This window comes from Prionailurus viverrinus, chromosome A1, assembly GCF_022837055.1.
Source record: "Prionailurus viverrinus isolate Anna chromosome A1, UM_Priviv_1.0, whole genome shotgun sequence".
Taxonomy (NCBI): Eukaryota; Metazoa; Chordata; class Mammalia; order Carnivora; family Felidae; genus Prionailurus; species Prionailurus viverrinus.
In genome coordinates, this window is record NC_062561.1 from 197,856,509 (window position 1) to 197,875,658 (window position 19,150).

The 19,150-nt window shown below is 40.8% G+C and overlaps 1 protein-coding gene across 7 annotated transcripts in view; it reads right to left on the reverse strand.

Annotated features, from left to right (window-relative positions):
• Positions 1-19,150, reverse strand: part of HMGXB3 (HMG-box containing 3) — a 47,338-nt gene that overhangs the window by 17,701 nt on the left and 10,487 nt on the right. For 5 of the 7 annotated variants that reach the window (XM_047874010.1, XM_047874018.1, XM_047874026.1 and 2 more), the window contains 6 exons: positions 14,048-14,179; positions 9,248-9,666; positions 7,457-7,632; positions 7,219-7,316; positions 4,929-5,027; positions 2,386-2,535 (listed from right to left, as the gene is read on the reverse strand). In XM_047874010.1, the coding sequence (XP_047729966.1) occupies positions 2,386-2,535; positions 4,929-5,027; positions 7,219-7,316; positions 7,457-7,632; positions 9,248-9,666; positions 14,048-14,179 (1,074 nt within the window). The remainder of the gene's footprint in view (positions 1-2,385; positions 2,536-4,928; positions 5,028-7,218; positions 7,317-7,456; positions 7,633-9,247; positions 9,667-14,047; positions 14,180-19,150) is intronic. The other 2 variants (XM_047874021.1, XM_047874025.1) reach the window with 2 other exon arrangements.

Consider the following 19,150-nt stretch of genomic DNA (forward strand, 5'->3'; position numbering starts at 1 on the left):
TGAACAATTCCTGTCTGACCTGGAAAGTTAGTTCACCTCATCATCCTCGATCCAGGGAACCAACATCCATTTCCACTCTGCAAACCACACCAATTGCTACAATCAAATAGGAGAAAGGAATGTTCATAGCATCTACTTATACAGGACTCAATTCCATTCCATGATCATGATCAATACATTGAGTATGCACACTCCAAGGTCAGAAGGCATGGGGGAACAGATACACCTGTCCTAAAAGAGATTACGGTGTCACAGGGAGCTAAGACAGAGTCAAGGCAGAATATGGTCAACACTAAGTGAAAACCTCCTCTTTCCTCCCATTAAAGGCATAGAAGATCCAGGAAGCTGACTGCCAGCAGAGAGCAGCCAATGGAACAGAATGTGATGGAAGCTATGGACCCATTTTACATGCTATTTCAGGGATTTACAGATTATTTGAAGCTCAATTCTGAGTCTTCTCTGGGGTTCACGGCCCTGAGAATAAAATGTCCAGATACAATCTACCTGGCCCGCTTTTGTCACTGAAGAAACTAAAACTCAGAAGAGGGATGGCATCCAGCTGAGGGTCCTCCCAGCTGTCTATTCCCAGTCCCCATGTGTTTTCCACTAAGCCATCAGTGCCCACATACTTTAGTTCTATTTCCCTTTCTCACAAGGATAACCTCAGAACACCACCTCAAGTATGGAAACAAACCTGGGACCAGGGGGTGAGATTTATCTGCCAGGAGCTCCCCTGCCCTGCCCGCCATATCCATAGAAAACTTAGCTTGAAATGGTTCTCACCACCTCGGTAGTCCTGTCCATTCCCAAACCCCCATATGCCTCCTTCCTGACACAACCTTCTAGCCCTCACAATGAATGAAGGACATTCAATGTGACCTCATCGCCTAAAATACAAATTGTCTGGTCTAATGTTAAAGATCTTCCACAATATGGCCACAATATGCCTTTCAAGCAGCTTATTTTGCATACTCCTCCCTATATATACATATATATATACGTATATATATGTGTGTGTGTGTGTGTATATATATATATATATATACATATATATATATATATATATATACACACACACATATATATATATATACACCTTTCTCTTCTAGGTGATTAGAGCACCAGGCTCCCTAGCGTTTCGCTTGTACCCATGCTTATCCTGGAGTATGGCATGCCTTCCTCTTCCATCCAAATCGTATCCACCCTGCAAAGTCCAGCTTAGATCTGGAGTGGCCAGACTCCACCTTGGATCCTGACCTGTTCTGTACGCCATCCTCTTTCCTCCCAAGGCAGATCAGGGAGATCTATCTTCTTACCTTCAACCTAGTCATTCCATCTGCTGCCTGAGGTACTGTAACGTTCTATACACTTAAAGAAATTCACACGTGGAGGGGCGCCTGGATGGCTCAGTCGGTTAAGCGCCCGACTCTTGATTTCAACTCAGGTCATGATCTCACAGTTTGTGGGATTAAGCGTCATGCTGGGCTCTGCTTCATGCTGGGCTCTGCGCTGACAGTGTGGACCCTGCTTGGGATTCTCTCTCCCTTTCCCCGACTAGAACATGCATGTACACACTCTCAAAATAAACATTAAAAAAAAAAAAATTCACGTGTAAAGTCTGAGGACCTCTGAAAATACCAATTTTTTCCTGGTTCTAATAAATAAAAAATGAGCCCTAATGAGGCAAATGGAATGTGTTTTACACTCCAAACAGTTTGGTCCAACTTCAGAGATTTGCCAAAACTGCTAGAAGTGAAGCTTTGTATTGAGCCAAAAGCTCTATAAGGAACCTGAGAGGCAGTGATCTAATCTACAAAGTCTTAGGACTGGCATTCTCTGTTTACCAAAATACTATTTACCAGTGCTCCACCAGGTCTCAGAACTAAAAGAATGTAACTCTTCCGTCCCTCTCTTCAAAATCCTATTTAAAGAAAAAACTTTTTTAAGTTTATTTAGTTTTTAGAGACAGGAGAGGGAGAGAGGCAGAAAGAGAGGGAGCGAAAGAATCCCAAGCAGGCTCCGTGCAACCAGCCGGGGTCAAACTCATAAACTGTGAGATCATGACCTGACCTGAAATCAAGAGGGGATGCTTAACCAACTGAGCCACGAGGCACCCCTTAAGAATCCTCTGTAAAGCCTGTATTCCCATTCTCTTTGGTGAATGAACTCTTGATCCACTGGGCTAGAACGTTCTCCAATTCTCTCAACTTAATAATGAGGACAAGGAAGCCCAAAGAGAAGGGGAGGTCCAGAATTTAAAACTGGTTCCAGTTGTGGTATTCTAATTATGATCATGTACCAAGAAATCATTTTATTTCTACTAAAATAGGTCCACTAACAAAGCCCAACACAAGGCTAGGGGATGTGTTTAGGGGAGGAACTCACAAGAGCCTTGGTGGTTTTCTCAGTCCGGTCTTTAGCAAGGTTAAAACCACAGCTGGGACAAATCCGCGGTTTATGTCGGTTGGTGTAGACGTAGTTACAAGAGGGATTCTTGCACTTTCCCCGGCCTCTTGAAGTAGCGAGGCCCAAATCCTAAAAAAGGAAAACCAATATTCAATTCCACAAAAGTTACACCTGGGCAGAGTCAAAAACCAGGATGACCAGCTATCAGTAAACCAGAGAAGAAAGTGACAATGGCAAAACCAGATTTAGACTAACTTCCAAAGAGCCTTGATGCAAGATCCTTACTCTGCGGTTACCTCCTTTCAATCTTAATACAGCCTGTATAATTTTGGCAAGTCCCTCCCCATCTGTGAAACAAGTGAGCTGACTCTTTAGTGTCAGAAATTCAAATGCCATGGAACACCTGGGTGGCTCAGTCAGCTAAGTGTCTGACTCCCGGTTTCAGTTCAAGTCATGATCTCATGGTTTGTGAGTTCAAGCCCCGGGTCCAGCTCTGTGCTGTCAGTGCCGAGCCTGCTTGGGACTGATTTCTCTTTCTCTCTCCCTCCCTTTCTCTCTCTCTCTCTCTCTGTCTCTGTCTCTCTCTCTCTCTCCCCCCGCCCCCCCCCCCCACACAATTTCACACATGCTCCTATACATTCACTCACTCTCTCAAAAAAATAAATAAATCAATATTTTTAAAAAATGTTAGAAATTCAAATGCCCTCAGGGTCCAGACTACTGGCAGAGAGAAGCAGGCCTATTCTAGCAGAAGGCTGAAGACTGTGGTGAACAAGCATCCACACCCTTCCTGAAGGCAATCAGGACCTCTGGACTACCTAAGCTCAAATCTCTGGCATCTAGGCTCCTGTGACATGCTGCTATCTAATCAAAAAAGAGAAGGTCCTGGGAAGCTCCCCCCAGATAGTAACCCTAGTGGCCTTCTGTAGTCAAAGGGACAGGGAGGTGACGGTATAGATGGCATGGAGAAGGTAGTAATTAGTCTCCGAGAAAAGAAACCTGAGCAGATATTCAGGATAAAGGAGATATTCTCCTTAAGGATCAGGCCAGTCTATGCACTAGTCCACCATACTGTCCTGTCTTGTTACTACAGAATCCCTAGCAGAGGGTCTGGCCAGAGCAGGCTCTCAGTAAATATTTTCTGAATGAAGGAATGAATGGTTCTGTACCTGTCTGCCTTTATCAGGTAAGAGTTTTTAAAAATCCAGCTGCTCTCTCAAAATCTGTGTATCTTACTCAATTCAGGCAGAGAACCTGCCAAAAGTTACCTGGTTAATCGGTATCTAAGGATCAATAAAATTAGAGAATGCTAGAAGCAAAAAAAGAGCCCCAACATGATATCTAAACTGATGCAGCATTTTACAGACGGTGAAAACTGAGGACCAGAGAAGCAAAGATGCCTACTTGCCCCAAGTCATGTGCATGCTGGCAGCAGAGCCAGAACCACTTTGGGACTAAGTCCTTTGAGTGCTTATTCCACTGCTCCATGTGGCTTCCCCTGTAAAAGGATGACTCCAGAGTCCCACTCTGTTTGTTTACTGGGATGTTTATTGGGATGTTAATATATGCTGTGTTAAAAATAAAAGGTGATGAGGTGCCTGGGTCGCTCAGACGGTTAGGTGTCCAACTTCGGCTCAGGTCATGATCTCGCAGTCCGTGAGTTCGAGCCCCTGCGGCGCTGTGCTGACAGCTCAGAGCCTGGAGCCTGCTTGGGATTCTCTATCCCTCCCTCTCTCTGCCCCTCCCCCACTCCTGCTCTGTCTCTGTCAAAAACAAACAAGCATTAAAAGATATATAAGGGGCGCCTGGGTGGCTCAGTCGGTTAAGCAGCCGACTTCGGCTCGGGTCATGGTCTCGCGGTCCGTGAATTCAAGCCCCGTGTCGGGCTCTGTGCTGACAGCTCAGAGCCTGGAGCCTGTTTCGGATTCTGTGTCTCCCTCTCTCTGACCCTCCCCCGTTCATGCTTTGTCTCTCTGTCTCAAAAATAAATAAACGTTAAAAAAAAAATTTTTTTTTAAAAAGATATATAAAATAAGTAAATAAGGATAAAAATAAAAGGTGGGTGGGGAGGGAAAAGGTTTGTGGGAAATGCGAGGCTAAACAAAGATGCTTTACCAAAGCATTTCTCAAATCCTTTAAGAGGCCAGTACTGACTGTGACTCTATTTTGAGGAGGAAAAATAGACCTTTCTCACACTTACCAGTGGATAACAGACTTTTGAGGCTAAAAGGTCCAAAGACTGTTGAATGCTACAGCTGGACTGGATTCTCATGTCCAATTACTCCAAGAAACATCCAGGTCTCAGCTGGCCTACACACTATAGATCTCACCTGCAAAACACCTAGCTAATTCACCCAGCGGCTACCATCTGGATCAGTGAAGGGATCTTCAGAACCAATGATCTATCCCTGACCCTACTCTCACTCCTAACTACCACTCCCCACCTCCCTCAGACTTCTACTCGCCCTCCACCTAAAACCAAAACCCATGTCCCTGTCAACCCATCACCTGGCCACACTTACCAGCGTTACAGTGCAGCTGTACTTGTATGGAGGAAACAGATCAGGCTTGACTTCTACAACTTTTACTTGTGACGTCCGACTGCCCGGGCCATTTGTTAGCTGTGGATCAGAACCAGTGATTTAGTGCTTTTCTATAAAACCTCACACTCCTGAGGGCCTGTGTCCTGAAAGAGCTTGAGGAAACAGTTTCCCAGGGACTTTGTAGAGCCACACTCCATGTGAGCTCTAGGATGCTAGTCAGCAGTCACCAGCCCGCCAAAAGTTTAAATGTCACTTTCAAGTCCAGGGTTGCCACATTCTTCTGTGCAGCTTCTAACACTGCATACCAGAAACACTGAATCAGATTTACAACTGCTACCAAGTGAGAAAAACTTATAATAGTCATATACCACACAAATATGTGGTTGAATAATGTTGGCATAGAAAGAACTCGAAAAGATTGTTCACTAAAATGTCACAGGTTGAGAGGAAGATCGTGACTTTTTCCCCTTTCACCACTATCTATGAACTTTTCAAATGTTCTATACTATTAAAGAAAAAAAAGATGAAGACAGCATTAGTAATTATTCTGTAATACCGAATTTAAGTTGATATTCAGAACATAAAATTTCATGTAACTTAACCGGCCTAAGACTAGCAAAAGGACTTGCAACTTTTAACAAATACCCAATGTTACCAGTCAAAAGGAAACTATTTACAGAGAAGACTGGGAGTTTACCCAAGTAAAGGGACTCTAAAGGCTGGAAATCTACAAAGCAGAAAAGCAGACTAGATCCTTCTAGATCTAAATCACACATGCATCCAGTGCTGACACCACATCTGGGTGACAGATCAGCCTTCAAAGTAAAAGCCAGTTGATACTCTATTTGGGGCAAATTTGGAACAAAGGGAGTTGCCTGGCAGAACACCCTGCAAGGGAGAAGGCAGCCCGAGTTTCCTATTCCATTTTGGTCTAACAGGGTTTTTGAACTACAGGCCACAAAATCCACTGACAGGTCATGAAATTAATTTAATGAGTTGAAACCATTTCCATTTGCAAAATGGAAAATACCAAAATAACCACATATAGTAAGGGCATAGCTTCCTTATTCTTTTCATGTATACAGGTATGGATGTTTACTGGGCTGTGATGTAAAAATGTGTTATTGAGGGTCATGGCCCAAAAAAAGAGGTCTAGTAAAAAAATGCTGATTTAGGGAATTTTGATAGTAACTATTCTGGTCACATATCGATAAAAAACCAAAAAAACCCCTCTGTCATTAATATGAATGGACTGTACTGGCTACAAACTAGAACGTGAAGAGCCATGGTTTTGGTTTTAAAAAATTATATTAAAAAAATGCCCACAAACCTAGGAAAAGCCTCAGAGGCTGAATGGGCACAGAACGCAAATAATAGTTCTGGGTGGCAGGATTACAAGAGACTGACTTTCTTTCTGCCTTACTGAATTCTCTGTATTTTCTACAACAACTGCGCGTTCATTTTCTCAAGAGGCTAAAAAAACAAGACAACTAAATGCAGTATCTAATCCTACAATGAACCCTGTACTGGAGTGCAAAAATGCTATAAAGAACATAACTGGGTAAAATTGTCAAAACTGGAATACAAATGACAGACTTAAGTATTGTATCAATGTTTCAGTAACAGAATATCCTTATTCTTAGAAAATGCACACTGAAGTATTAAGAAGCAAAAGGCCATGTAACTTTCCCTTAAATTACATGTACTTTTGAAACATACATGAGCACAAATGATGAAGCAAAATGGGTGATACCTTACCAATAAGCAACTATGAGTGAAAAGTACATGGGTACTTTCTTTGTACTGTCTTCACTCTTGCAATTATTTTCCTAAATTTTAAATTGTTTCTAAATTAAGGGACGCCTGGGTGGCTCAGTGGGTTAAGTATCCAACTTCAACTCAGGTCATGATCTCACAGTTCATGAGTTAGAGCCTTACATTGGACTCCTTGCTGAGGGTGCAGAGCCTCCTTGGGATTCTCTCTCCCCCTCTCTCTCTGTCCTTCTCTTTCTATCCCTTCTGCACACTCTCTCACAAAATAAACTTAAAAAAATTATTTCCAAGTCAAAAGTTTAAACGTGCATTCATTTTATAATAAGAAAAAAAGTAAGTAAAAATAAGTAACTCATTCATGCTCAACTTCATTCCAGAGGTCACTTTCCAATGTAATAGGCTTCTGCCTATGGCTCTGAGACACTAAATAGAAGCCCTGTTCTCGGAGCAGCAGGCCTGCCCCCAGGATGCCCTACCTCTGGAAAACGGGTCTTACCTTCACTTCGTTGCTGTGTGATGACTGTTGGATTGGCTGGCCCAGCTGCTTCAGCGTGCTTGGCTTCAGGCCACAAGTCCTCACAGAGGGCGTTTTATCTGAGACAATCAGAAGTCAAACTGGTGACTTAAATGCATTCAGAGTCCCCCTCATTCTCTCATCTCCGTTCTCAACAACCCCACTGCTGTCCCCTTCCTATCTGACAGCTCCCCGCTCCCGGGTTTGTCCCAGCCCTTACCACTCAGGGGAAAGGCCTGCCTGGCCCTGGACAGTCCCATGCTGTTGCCTCGGCCCACATTAGATGGGGCTGGGAGAATTGCTCTCATGGGTCTTGCCGCAGCCAGTAATGAGGGCTTGCCCCGAGCTTTGCCCTTAAGCTCAGGGGCTCTGAGCCCAGGGGTGAGCGGGTCAACTCTGGAAAAAAAAAAAAAAAAAAAAAAAAAAAAGAAGGGAAACCTAAAAATTCTGGACCAAGTGGAAGAAACCAAAGCACAATCTCCAAATAGCATTTTAGCAGAGGGATAGTGTAGTAAACTCAGGGTAGATTATTTCAGGGGTCATTACGAAGATAAATACAAAATAGCGCCCACTGTGAGGAATACAAACAGCTAGTGTAGTTATAATATCTGATCTGCCTCTAATTAGTATTTAAAGTATATCAGTCTCCCAGATGAGGGAGGCTAAAACACCCGCAGAACAAAATCCACATTTTCTTGCAGCTCCAATGCTGAGCAGAGAGCCTACATCACAGAAGGCTCTTGTCAAGTGACACGCTTGCCTAAAACGAACAGTCGACACTACACAGCTTCATGCTCTAAAGATACAGAACCATCCCAAAGTATACTATAAATAAAAACAGGCAAGATGTAGAGATACATAAGTTATGCTACCATTTGTATAAAAAAAGGTAGGAAAAAATATATATACACATACACATATTTGTAGTATATGTCTAAAATTATCTCTGAAAACAGAAATTTGAGAAAACGGATTGTCTGGAAAATGGAAATGGATGACTTAAGGATAGGCTAGAAGAGATTTTTTTTCAGTGTATATTCCTTACACCCTTTGAGTTTGAATCACGTGAATATATCTCCTATTCAACAATAAACAATTTTAAATCAAATAACAGAAACCAGAATTTCTAAGCCTTGGCACTATCGACATTTTGGGCTGGGTAATTCTTTGTAGGAGCCTGTCCTGTGAATGTTTAGCAGTATCTCTGGCCTCTACCAACTAGATGCCTGCAGCACCCTTCTCCCCCACAGTTGTTAACAACCAAAAATGTCTCTAAACATTGCCACAATGTCCCCTGGGGGCAAACTGCTCCCCACTGAGAACCACTAATATAAACAAATAAGGACCTTTAGTTACAAGACCACAACTGCCTCTGGGAAGGGGCCACATGAAAAATGCAGTCAAGCCTTTAGGGAGGGCATGGGGAGGAAAAATAGCCCATATTTATGGACCACCTCCTATCTGCAATGCACTGGGCTATGCATGCTTCACACACAATCTAAAGTCTATGAGGTCAGCCATTAAGGATTAGATTTTTCTAATATCCAACTCAAGATTTTTCAGAGGAAAGAACGGGCATGAGGTGACTATGCGCAAGGTCAAACAGAAGTCAGAGACAGATTACAACCAGAACTGAATTCTCTGATCACCAGGACAAGAATCTTTCTATACCTTGATAAGGCTTCTCTTTCCAAATCTACTATCCAGGATTGGATACTAGCTTCTAACACTGGCCTCAGCCTGTACCAACAGGATCCTAGCAAGTGCTTCTGGGAAAATGACAAGAAGGGATGCACAGGAATGTGCCAGCAACGCACAGACAGCAGAGTGTAAGAGGAAAGGCAAATCATTCTGTGGCTCTGGGCCTTAGTTTCCATATCTCTAAAATAGGAAACATTAATTGGGCTCTGCTGCCTCTCTCAGTAATGCTAATAACGACATAAAACAAAACAAGGAACATTTCCCAACCTGCTATTCTAAAAACAATCCTGTAACATATAAACACATTTACCCTGCAGGCTTTTTGGGAGCAGGGAGAGGACTGGAGGTGCTGGTCCTCTCAGCTGGTGGTGGTATGTCTGGTCCTGGACTGTCATTCTCAGTTGTCCCCAGAGAGACCTCAGGCGGCACACCATTCTTGACCACCGGCGTCTTCGTGGCTGCCGTACCACGATTCCCAGGAGCTTCCTTGACCAAAACATGGGCATCTGAGATGATCACTTCCTCCCACTCATTCTCCTCACCCACTTCTCTCGGAGGAGCTACACTTAGGAGCTGGCTTACAGCTTCTGAGTTCTCCAGAGTCAGTTTGGAGGCATTTTCCTTAGAGGAGTTTTGCTCAGTGGTGACAGGCTGCTGATTTCTTTTAACCACCGAACCTTTGGAGGAGACACCAGGAGCCAATTCCACTTTGACTTTGGCTGGCTTTTCCTAAAAAAAATAAGAATGCCTGTAGGCATCTGGCATTTTACAATGGACAACACATCACAAATCTTTTCTCGTTCGCTCCTCACAACAACAACGTATGGGCAACAGACTAGGAAACTGAGACCCAGAGGCAGGAACAGGCTAATGTCAGGTGTCAAGACAAAGCTGGCCAGAATCCAAGTCTTCAGACTTCAGGTCCCCTTCACTATAGTATTCAACACCCAGGTTAGCACACAGCTGTTCTAACAAATTTCTCATTGATAGCCTCTTTAGGTTTCAGCAAATGAAGTTGGCATTTTGAACCTGACCTTTGTTCAAAGCCTGCTTCTCTAGGTCTAGAAAGAAGCTGATATGTTGCCATATTTGGGCCCAGAAGTCCCAAGCTCTTTATCTTGGTGTTCCCTTTATCCCAATGCAGTCACATCTCACGTGATGAGACTCAAAAATTCCAATTCTGTTAGGGAAAACTCTATCTTTTGTCCCAGATTCTTTCAGGTGAGTCTTAAGGCTGGCTTACACACACGCCACAAACTTCTCACTCAGTCAAATTAACTCATACGTATATTAATTACTTACTAGAAAATATTCAAACTCACTATAAGTCCCAGCCACTATTTCAGGTCAGCCTACTTTAAAAATTCCTTGGTGCCTTAGCTTTTATGCTGTGGAAATATACTATTATTTATACACACACGTACGTACATACACATACATTTACCTACATACACAAGCAATTTTTTTAAAACCGCGATTGTCTCAGGAAGGTTCTTTTAACTCCATGTGAATAGTGAAAAGTGCTATAAATGAAGAGATATAAACATAGAAGCTGGGTTCTATCTAGGTTGTGCTCCACATCTAATGACTTATGTCACCTCAGACAACCTTCACCTGAACTCTCACTTTGCTACCAAGAAACAAGAGGGTCGGCCTCTCACCATTCGTCAACAGCAGTACAACAGTCTTTCGGGGGGCTCAATTCATGGTGCAGGATTCCCCTGCATGCTGCAGAAGTCTAGCATCTGTGGCTGATGTTATTACCGTTTAGTATTCTCTCCCAGTCACAGACTACCAAAACGCCTTCACTTCCAAAGGGGCCTGGGCAGCACACTGCCTCTGGTTAAGAACCAACATAGATGACCTAAGAAATCTCCTGTAAAGCATTCTCCGATTCTAATACACAATAAGTGTGACTTTATTAGACTTATTAGACTTTAATAAGTCCGTGAAGACAAGTTAAATACAGAGAAAAATTCCTAGTAAACTGCACTGAGCTTACTGACTGTTGGAGAGGGAAAAGTTGGTAGAAAAACAGGAGACAAGCTAAATCTCTGCAATGAAATCTCTGAGCAAAACACTGCCCACTAAGTAGGCTGTTGCAGATAAAAATTCTCTTCAGGGAGACTGAATAATTTAAGGAATCAGAGCAAAATAACTAGCTAATGAGCTCACATTTCCTTAACTCAGCCTACCCTTTTGAGATTTCACTTTCTTTCAAGATAGAAGGTAAATACCACCAGTTGCCTGCTCAGAGACCTCAATTACCACCATCAGAGAGCCAAAGGAGTGAGGCCTTGGGCTACAGAGCTTTATATACTATCTTTTGTTCCATCCAACTCATTGGGAACTGTGCCAAACGTTTCTTGGGCTAATTTTAGCCAGTATGAAACTCTGGAACAATACAAGAAAAGGTGAGTCATTTCCTGACAGGCATGAACACATTTGGAGCTTTTAGAAACTATTTATACTTGCAGCTTCAAAAATCAGAACTCCAGAAATCTTAAAATTCTGCAGCTAAACAGCATAGCAATGCCTGAGAAATGTGATTTAGTGGAAAAGCACTGACATAATTAGCTACATGAACTTAACAAGTCACTTCTCTTGAATCTATCTTTCCTGAACTAGAGACTTGGAAATTGAACTGCCTGATAACCAAAGTCACTTTTTTCCCTAAAATTCCAAGTGCACTGATGCTAAAATGTTACCCTTTTTTTTCTTACACTCACTCACTCTGATCCTATGAAATTCTGAAATCATAGTATTTACTCTTTACATGGCAATTCTATAAAAACCTCTGGAGAAAAGAATCTGACTTAACAAATCAAGATGGGGGACAAGTACCTACGGGCGCCCGGGTGGCTCAATCGGTTAAGCGTCCAACCTCGACTCAGGTCATGATTTCACAGTTCGTGGGTTTGAGCCCTGCATCAGGCTCTGTACTGATGGTTCAGAGCCTGAAACCTGCTTCAGATTCTGAGTCTCCCTTTCTCTCTGCTCCTCCCCTGCTCACACTCTGTCTCTGTCTCTCTCTCTCAAAAATAACCATTAAAAAAAATTTTTTTTTTAAAGATGGGGGACAAGTAGCTAATAAAAAAAATTTGATTTCACAACGTGAATTTGCTCTCAGAAAGAGAACCATGGCTCAAGTTATTTCAATCAAAGGAGGGAAAAAGACATAAATGAAAAAGAAAAAAAGAAAGCCAAAGTAAAAAGAGAACCTGAAGGAGACAAGGCTACAGAATGAGTTAGACTCTTCCATAAAAAAGCATCAGAAATAAGGTCATGTGACAAACCTGCTGTGCATCTGTAAAGAAGGGTCAAGGAGGAGTCCAACTACCCTATTCAATCTCCCTACTGCAGATGAGGAAGTACATTTTGGGGAGGATAATTAGGATGGGAGGAAACTGAATGGCTGCACAGCAGCACAAGACAGATGGTGAGCACAAGAAACTCAACAAAATCTGAAACACACAAGCACTGGGCCCTTCCTGCCCTGAGAACTGGTAGTGTAAAAAGCAGTCATAGAGACTGTAATTCTATTACTGCCAATAATGATAGCAGTGACCTCTCGCTGAGGATTTAATCTATACTAGGAATGCACCATCCACTTTACAGGGATAATCTCATTTGATCCATCCAAAAGCCCTAATGAGGTAGGCACTATTGTTCATTTCCATTTACAAATGAAAGAAAAACCAAATCAAGAATAGACATAAAATGACTTGCCCAAGATTATATAGCTAAAATCCTTGAGAGACAGAAGTTCAAACGGAGAAAAGCAGACTCCAGAAGTGTACTTTTTTTTTCTTATCCTCCCAAAGACACTCTTCTCTCTCCTAACACTCTGGAAATTTCTAGGGTTTTAGGAACTCAGTGCCAGGAATCCGGTACAGAGATCAAATACCTCTTTCTTTCTTTCCCTTTAGAAGTTTATGTATTTATGCGTTTACTTATGTATTTATGTATGTATATACATACATACATAGTCTCCACACCCAATGTAGGGCTCAAACTCACGACCCCGAGATCAAGAGTCTCATGCTCTCCCAAATGAGCCAGCCAGGCACCCCCAGAAGTGTATTTTTAAGTATTAACTTATTCTGTCTCCTGGAATTAGTGATGCCCTGAACTCCCAACATTCAGCCAGAGGGCAAAAGTCACCATCCCAGTATTTTTCAGAGATGTTCTATGGAAACTGCCCCCAAGGAACTTAAAAGGTATGGCACTATAGAAGTTTTCTCTATACAGATAAACGTGGACCCTGCTGAGCTAGACACCTAACAAACACAAACCTAGCCTAAGTTATTGTCACAAAAACAATGATCTCTCTTTCCTTTTCTACCTACCCAAATTCCACTGATCCTTCAAGACCATCTCCTCTATATCCCATCCTGGACGATTCTAGTTCTTTTGACCCTAAACAATTTACAGTCTCATACAAAAATGTGACAAGTTATGTATGATTTATATAGTCAATGTGAAGTATAAAACAAGTAACAATGTGTTGAACTGAACTTCACAGGGGCATAGCTCTGATGCTCATTTATTTATCAAGCATCAATTACTTAGAAACAGAGACAGAAGTATACATTTGGAGAGTTAACTATGAAAGACCTAGATATCTGGTTAAGGACCTCTACTTTTAATAGCAGCTATAGGATACTGAAAGGACTTTGAGCTAAAAAGTGAGCAGATGTGAGCTACGCATCTGAGTAACTAAGCAGTCAGTGTGGAGGGTGGATTGTTAAAAATTTAACAGGAAATGAATAAACTGACATAGTGTAGTCATTCATAGGAAGTTATAAAGCAATTAAAGATAATGGTCTTGAATATTTAATGGCATGATATGTGAAGTAAAAAAAAAAAAAAGGTCAAGCTACAGAACTTGTGTATTCACAGAAAAAAGACTAGAAGAAGATACAACAAAATGTTAATAATGACTTTTCTTTGGATGGTGTAAGATTATGGATGACATTTTATGAAAATGACTTACTTGTATAGTCAGAAAGTAAAAACAAATATTTATTTTTTAAGTCCTTTGCTCTAAAGGGGAACAGGGAGCCTACTTTATGGGGTTTCCAAAGCAGCAATGGCCAATGGACCTTACCTTTGGGATCCACTTCCCTCCTAGGAAGTTACCACAGATAGGGCACTTGGGTGGTTTGTGCCTGGTGACATAGGTAAAGGAGCAACCTGGGCTGGTGCATGTCCCATGGCCCCGGCGGGTGTATGTAGTGGTCTGTAAGGAAAAGAGTGGGTCAGAATCAACACCACAGTGCAAGCCCTCTCAGATCCTGAAGACCATTATAAGCACAAAACTGCCAGGAGGATACCAGTTTGTAGAAGAATAGCCAATTCGTGGTATCTTAAAAGGTCAGAATTGGAAAGGCTCTAAGATACAATTAGTTCACTTTTGAGAAATGAAGAAACTGGGTTCAAATGAGGAAAGACAGCTGCCTAGGATTACACAGGTATCAGAAGAATAGACACAGCAATAACTGCTACTAATTAATGAAGCACCACACAGCGCTGAACACTTTACCAATATCTCATTTAACGCTTTCAGCAATTCTATGAAGTAGGTATTTGTAACTACTGAGGTTCAGAGCAGTTAAATGCTTTACCTCAAGTTGTATAGTGAATCTAGGGCACACCTAGACTTAGAACCCAGAGGTCTTTGATTCTTGGTCCTAGATTCCTTCCACGCACTTGGCTGCACACTACAGCCCTAAATACTTCGAAGAATTTGCTTCCTCTTCGTTCCTGTTAGTTAAAAATCAGAGAACCTAGGACTTAGGGTTCAGAGATATAAAAATAGAGTATGGCCACTTAAAAAAAAAAAAAGGGAATTCCAACAGAAATCAAGTCCTTTGATATGCAACTGAATTTAATTATCGGCATACGAATATATTCAGCTACTGGCTCTCACCATCTCCAATGATTTCCCTTTGAACAGAATGCTTACAATGGGTTTTTATTTTCGGCTACAAATAGAAATTAGCCAAGCTCCATTTCTTGATTAATGCCGCAAAGGAGACATTTTCCTGTCAGATTTGTTGTGTCTTACAGATGTTTACTCAAGATATTAATCCCATTTTTCCTAGCCTGGCCAAAAAGCAAAAACCTCCCTTGGAGAAACACCAAGCTGCCACTAGGCTACCTGTGCCAGAATGCCTAGGGAAAAGGTGATTCTAATAGTAGCAAGTCAAGGCTGAGGGTGAAGTAGTGTGGTAAGAGGGAAAGAGACCGGGTTTCAAGTTCCAACTCCACTACTGACACACGGGATGACCTGGGGGTAAGTCACCTTATCCCCTCTTCTGTAAAATCACCAGCCCTTCCTATTCTTCCTATTTCATGGATATCTCTTGAAAAACAAATGAGGTAAGAAATAAGGAAACATGTCGCTCAGTAAACTGTAGAAGATTCTATAGGTTTGTGAGAAATTATTATTACTGGGATATAAAACTTCTCTGATCTTCACTCCGACTGTGGCTCCATACAGAATATTCATTCTGAATACCACCAGAAAGCAGAGTAAAAATCTAAGTTAGGTCAGTTCTATAAATAAATTCCCATGAACTTGGAAAGACTCCTAAACAGCAGCTTATAGAAAGAACTTTAGGAAAAAAATGCTAGTTTTCAAGGCTGGTGTTTCATTCTTAAGTATTATCTATAAAAGCTTTTCTGGAAGAGTCTGGCTGACACTTATTAAATTATGAGAGAATAACAATTTCCAGGAAAGCAAAGGCTCAGGCCTTTGAATTGGGTTGCAGGGGTTGTTCCTGTTTAAGATACAACTTTCTCATCTAAAAATATATTGTTTATCCAAGGTTTTAGAAGATAGACCGTGATAAGTTACAATGTACAATATTAATCCTAAAAAGCCACCATAATAACTAATACAAAGTTAACGGCTAGTAAGCCAATAAAGGAGATAAAATGGATTCATCAAAAACATCCAATTCAAAATAAAGCAAAATTAAACAGAATAAAAAAACAGTAAAATGACAAATTTAAACTTAAACATATAATTAATCACATTAAATGTATATGGCCCAAATACCACAATTAAAAAATAGAAGGTTGTCATAAAGTCTTGCTCTTAGAGCCAAACTATATACTGCTGCAAAAAAAAAAAAGTACTTTAAATACAAAGATAAATAGGTTAAAAGTAAAATGCTGGAAAAAGGTAAAACTTGCTAATAACAACAATGCAAAGAAAGCTCAATATTCAAATTTCAGACTGACAAGGCATCTGGGTGGCTCAGTTAAGCATCTGACTCTTGATTTCAGCTCAGGTCATGACCCCATGGTTCCTGAGATCGAGCCCTCTGTCGGGCTTCACACTGACAGTGTGGGGCCTGCTTGGGATTCTCTCCCTCCCCCTCTTCCTCCCTACCCACCACTGCTCATGTGTGCACACACACACACACACACACACACACACACTCTCTCTCTCTCTCTCTCTCAAAATAAACAAACATTAAAAAAAAGTAAATTTCATAGCAGACAATATTGCCAGAGATAAAGAAGGTCATTTCATAATGATGAAGGGGTCAATTTACCAAGAAGACATAACAATCCTAAAAGTTTAAGTACTTAATAAAAGAGTCAACATATGACACAAAAATTAATAAAGATGGAAAAAGAAATAAATACTATTTATAGTGATAGGTGGATGTCTTCTCTTAATAACTGATGAAACAAGGCAACAGAAAATCATTAAGGATGTAAGAGTTGAATACTATCAATCAATGTGACCTAATCTGTGTATAATATTCCACTCAAAAGCAAAATACGCATTCTTTTCAAGTGCACACAGAACATTTATCAAGACAAACCATAACCTGGGCCATAAAATAAGTCTCAATAAATTTAAAAGGATTGTCTTACAAACTACAAAGTTCTGACTATAATGGAATTAAATCAGAAATCAATAAAAGACAAGATATCTGAAAACTCCCAAATATTTGGAAAGCAAATAATATACTTTTAAATAACTTCTGGGTCAGGGCACCTGGGTCGCTCAGTCGGTTGAGCGTCTGACTTCGGCTCAGGTCATGATCTCGCAGTTGGCGAGTTCGAGCCCCGCGTCGGGCTCTGTGTTGACAGCTCGGAGCCTGGAGCCTGCTTCAGATTCTGTGTCGCCCTTTCTCTGCCCCTCCCCCGCTCATGCTCTGTCTCTGTCTCAAAAATAAATAAACATTAAAAAAACTTTTAAGTAACTTCTGGGTCAAAGAATAAGTTAGAAGTATTTTGAACAAAATGAAAATGAAAGTATATCAAAATTTGTGGGATGCCACTAAAGTAGTGCTTAGAGGGAAACTTATAACACTAAGCACCTATATTAGAAAAAAAAGGTCTCAAATCAATGACCTCAGCTTCTATCTTAAGAAACTAGAAAAGAATAAATGAAACCCAAAGTAAGAAGAAAGATAATAAAGACCTGGGCAAAAATCAGTGAAACAGAACATAGAAAAAACAATAGAGAAAATCAATGAAACTAAAAGCTGGTTCTTCGAAGGTCAATAAAATTGATAACCTCTAGTCAGGCTTGTTGGGGGGGGGGGCGGGGCGGAGAGAGAGAGACCCAAATTTCTGCTACCAGTGATGAGAGAAGTAAAAGCAGTAGAGTCTATAGATATTAGAAGGATAAGCATTCTTCAGCATTTTAAACACAGAATTACCACATGATCCAGCAATTCCACTCTTAGGTATATACCCAAAACAACTGAAATCAAGGACTCAAGCAGACACTTATCCACTAAAGTTCATAGGAGCAATATTCACAACAGCCGAAAGGTGAAAACACACTAGATGTCCATCAATGTTTAAGAATGGATAAATATAGCATATACACACAATGGAATATCATTCAGCCATAAAAAGGAATGAAATTCTGATACATGGTACAAGATAGGTGAACCTTGACAACATTATGCTAAGTGAAAAAAGGAGAGACCATGAGGACAATATTTGCATGACTCCAATTATATGAGGTACCTAAACCATGCAAATTCAGAGACAGAAAATAAAATAGAGGTTACCAGGGGTCGCGGGAGGGAAGAAAGGAGAGTTATAGTTTAATAGGTACAAGGTTTCTGTTTGGGATGATGAAACTTCTGGAAATAGATACTGGTAATGACTCCACAACAATGTCAATATACTTAATGACACCGAATTATACCCTTAAAAATGGATAAAATGATAAATTTTATGTTATGCCTACTTTACCACAGTTTAAAAAAAAAATAAAGGAATGTTTCGAACAATTTTACATCAATAAATTTCACAACTTTTTTGAGATGAACAAATTCCCTGAAAGACGAACTACCAAAGCTCACTCAAAAACAGATAATTTAGGGGTGCCTGGGTGGCTCAGTCGGGTGAGCATCCGACTCTTGATTTCCGCTCAGGTCACGACCTCAGAGCCCAAATCAGACTCTGCACTGAGCATGGGGCCTGTCTGGGATTCTCTCTCTTCCTCTCTCTCTCTGCCCCTCTTCCCCACTCATGGACGCGCTATCAAAATAAACAAACATTTAAAAAAAATAATCGAAATAGTCCAATACATATTTTAAAAATTGGACTTGCAGTTAAAAATCTTCCCACAAAGAAGTCTCCAGGTCCAGAATGACTTCACCAGCAATTACCAAATGTTTAAAGAAGAAATAATGCCAATACTATACAAACTCTTCCAGAAAAATGAAGAGGAAAAAGTACTTCCTAGCTCTATTAGGTAAGCATTACCCTGATACTAAAGCCAGATAAGCAATATACAAGAAAATTAGAGAACATCCTTCATGAATATAGACACAAAATTTCTGCGCAAAACTTCAGCAAAACAAATCCAACGATATGCTGGAAGAATAACACCTCAATGCCAAGTGGGGTTTATTCCAGGAATGTAGGGTTGGTTTAACATTTGAAAAACAATGAAATTAACCACGTTAACAAACTAAAAAAGAAAATTCCTACAACCATCTCAACAAACATAGGAAAAACATTTGACACAATCCAACATCCATTCCCGATAAAAGCTCCCAGCAAATTAGGAATATAAGAGAACTTCTTAAATTTGATTAGGGTATCTTTGAAAAACCTATAACTAATATTACACCTAGTGGTGAAAGACTGAATGCTTTCCTCATAAGACAAGGAACAAGACAAAGATATCTGCTCTCACCATTTCTATTCAATTATACTGGAG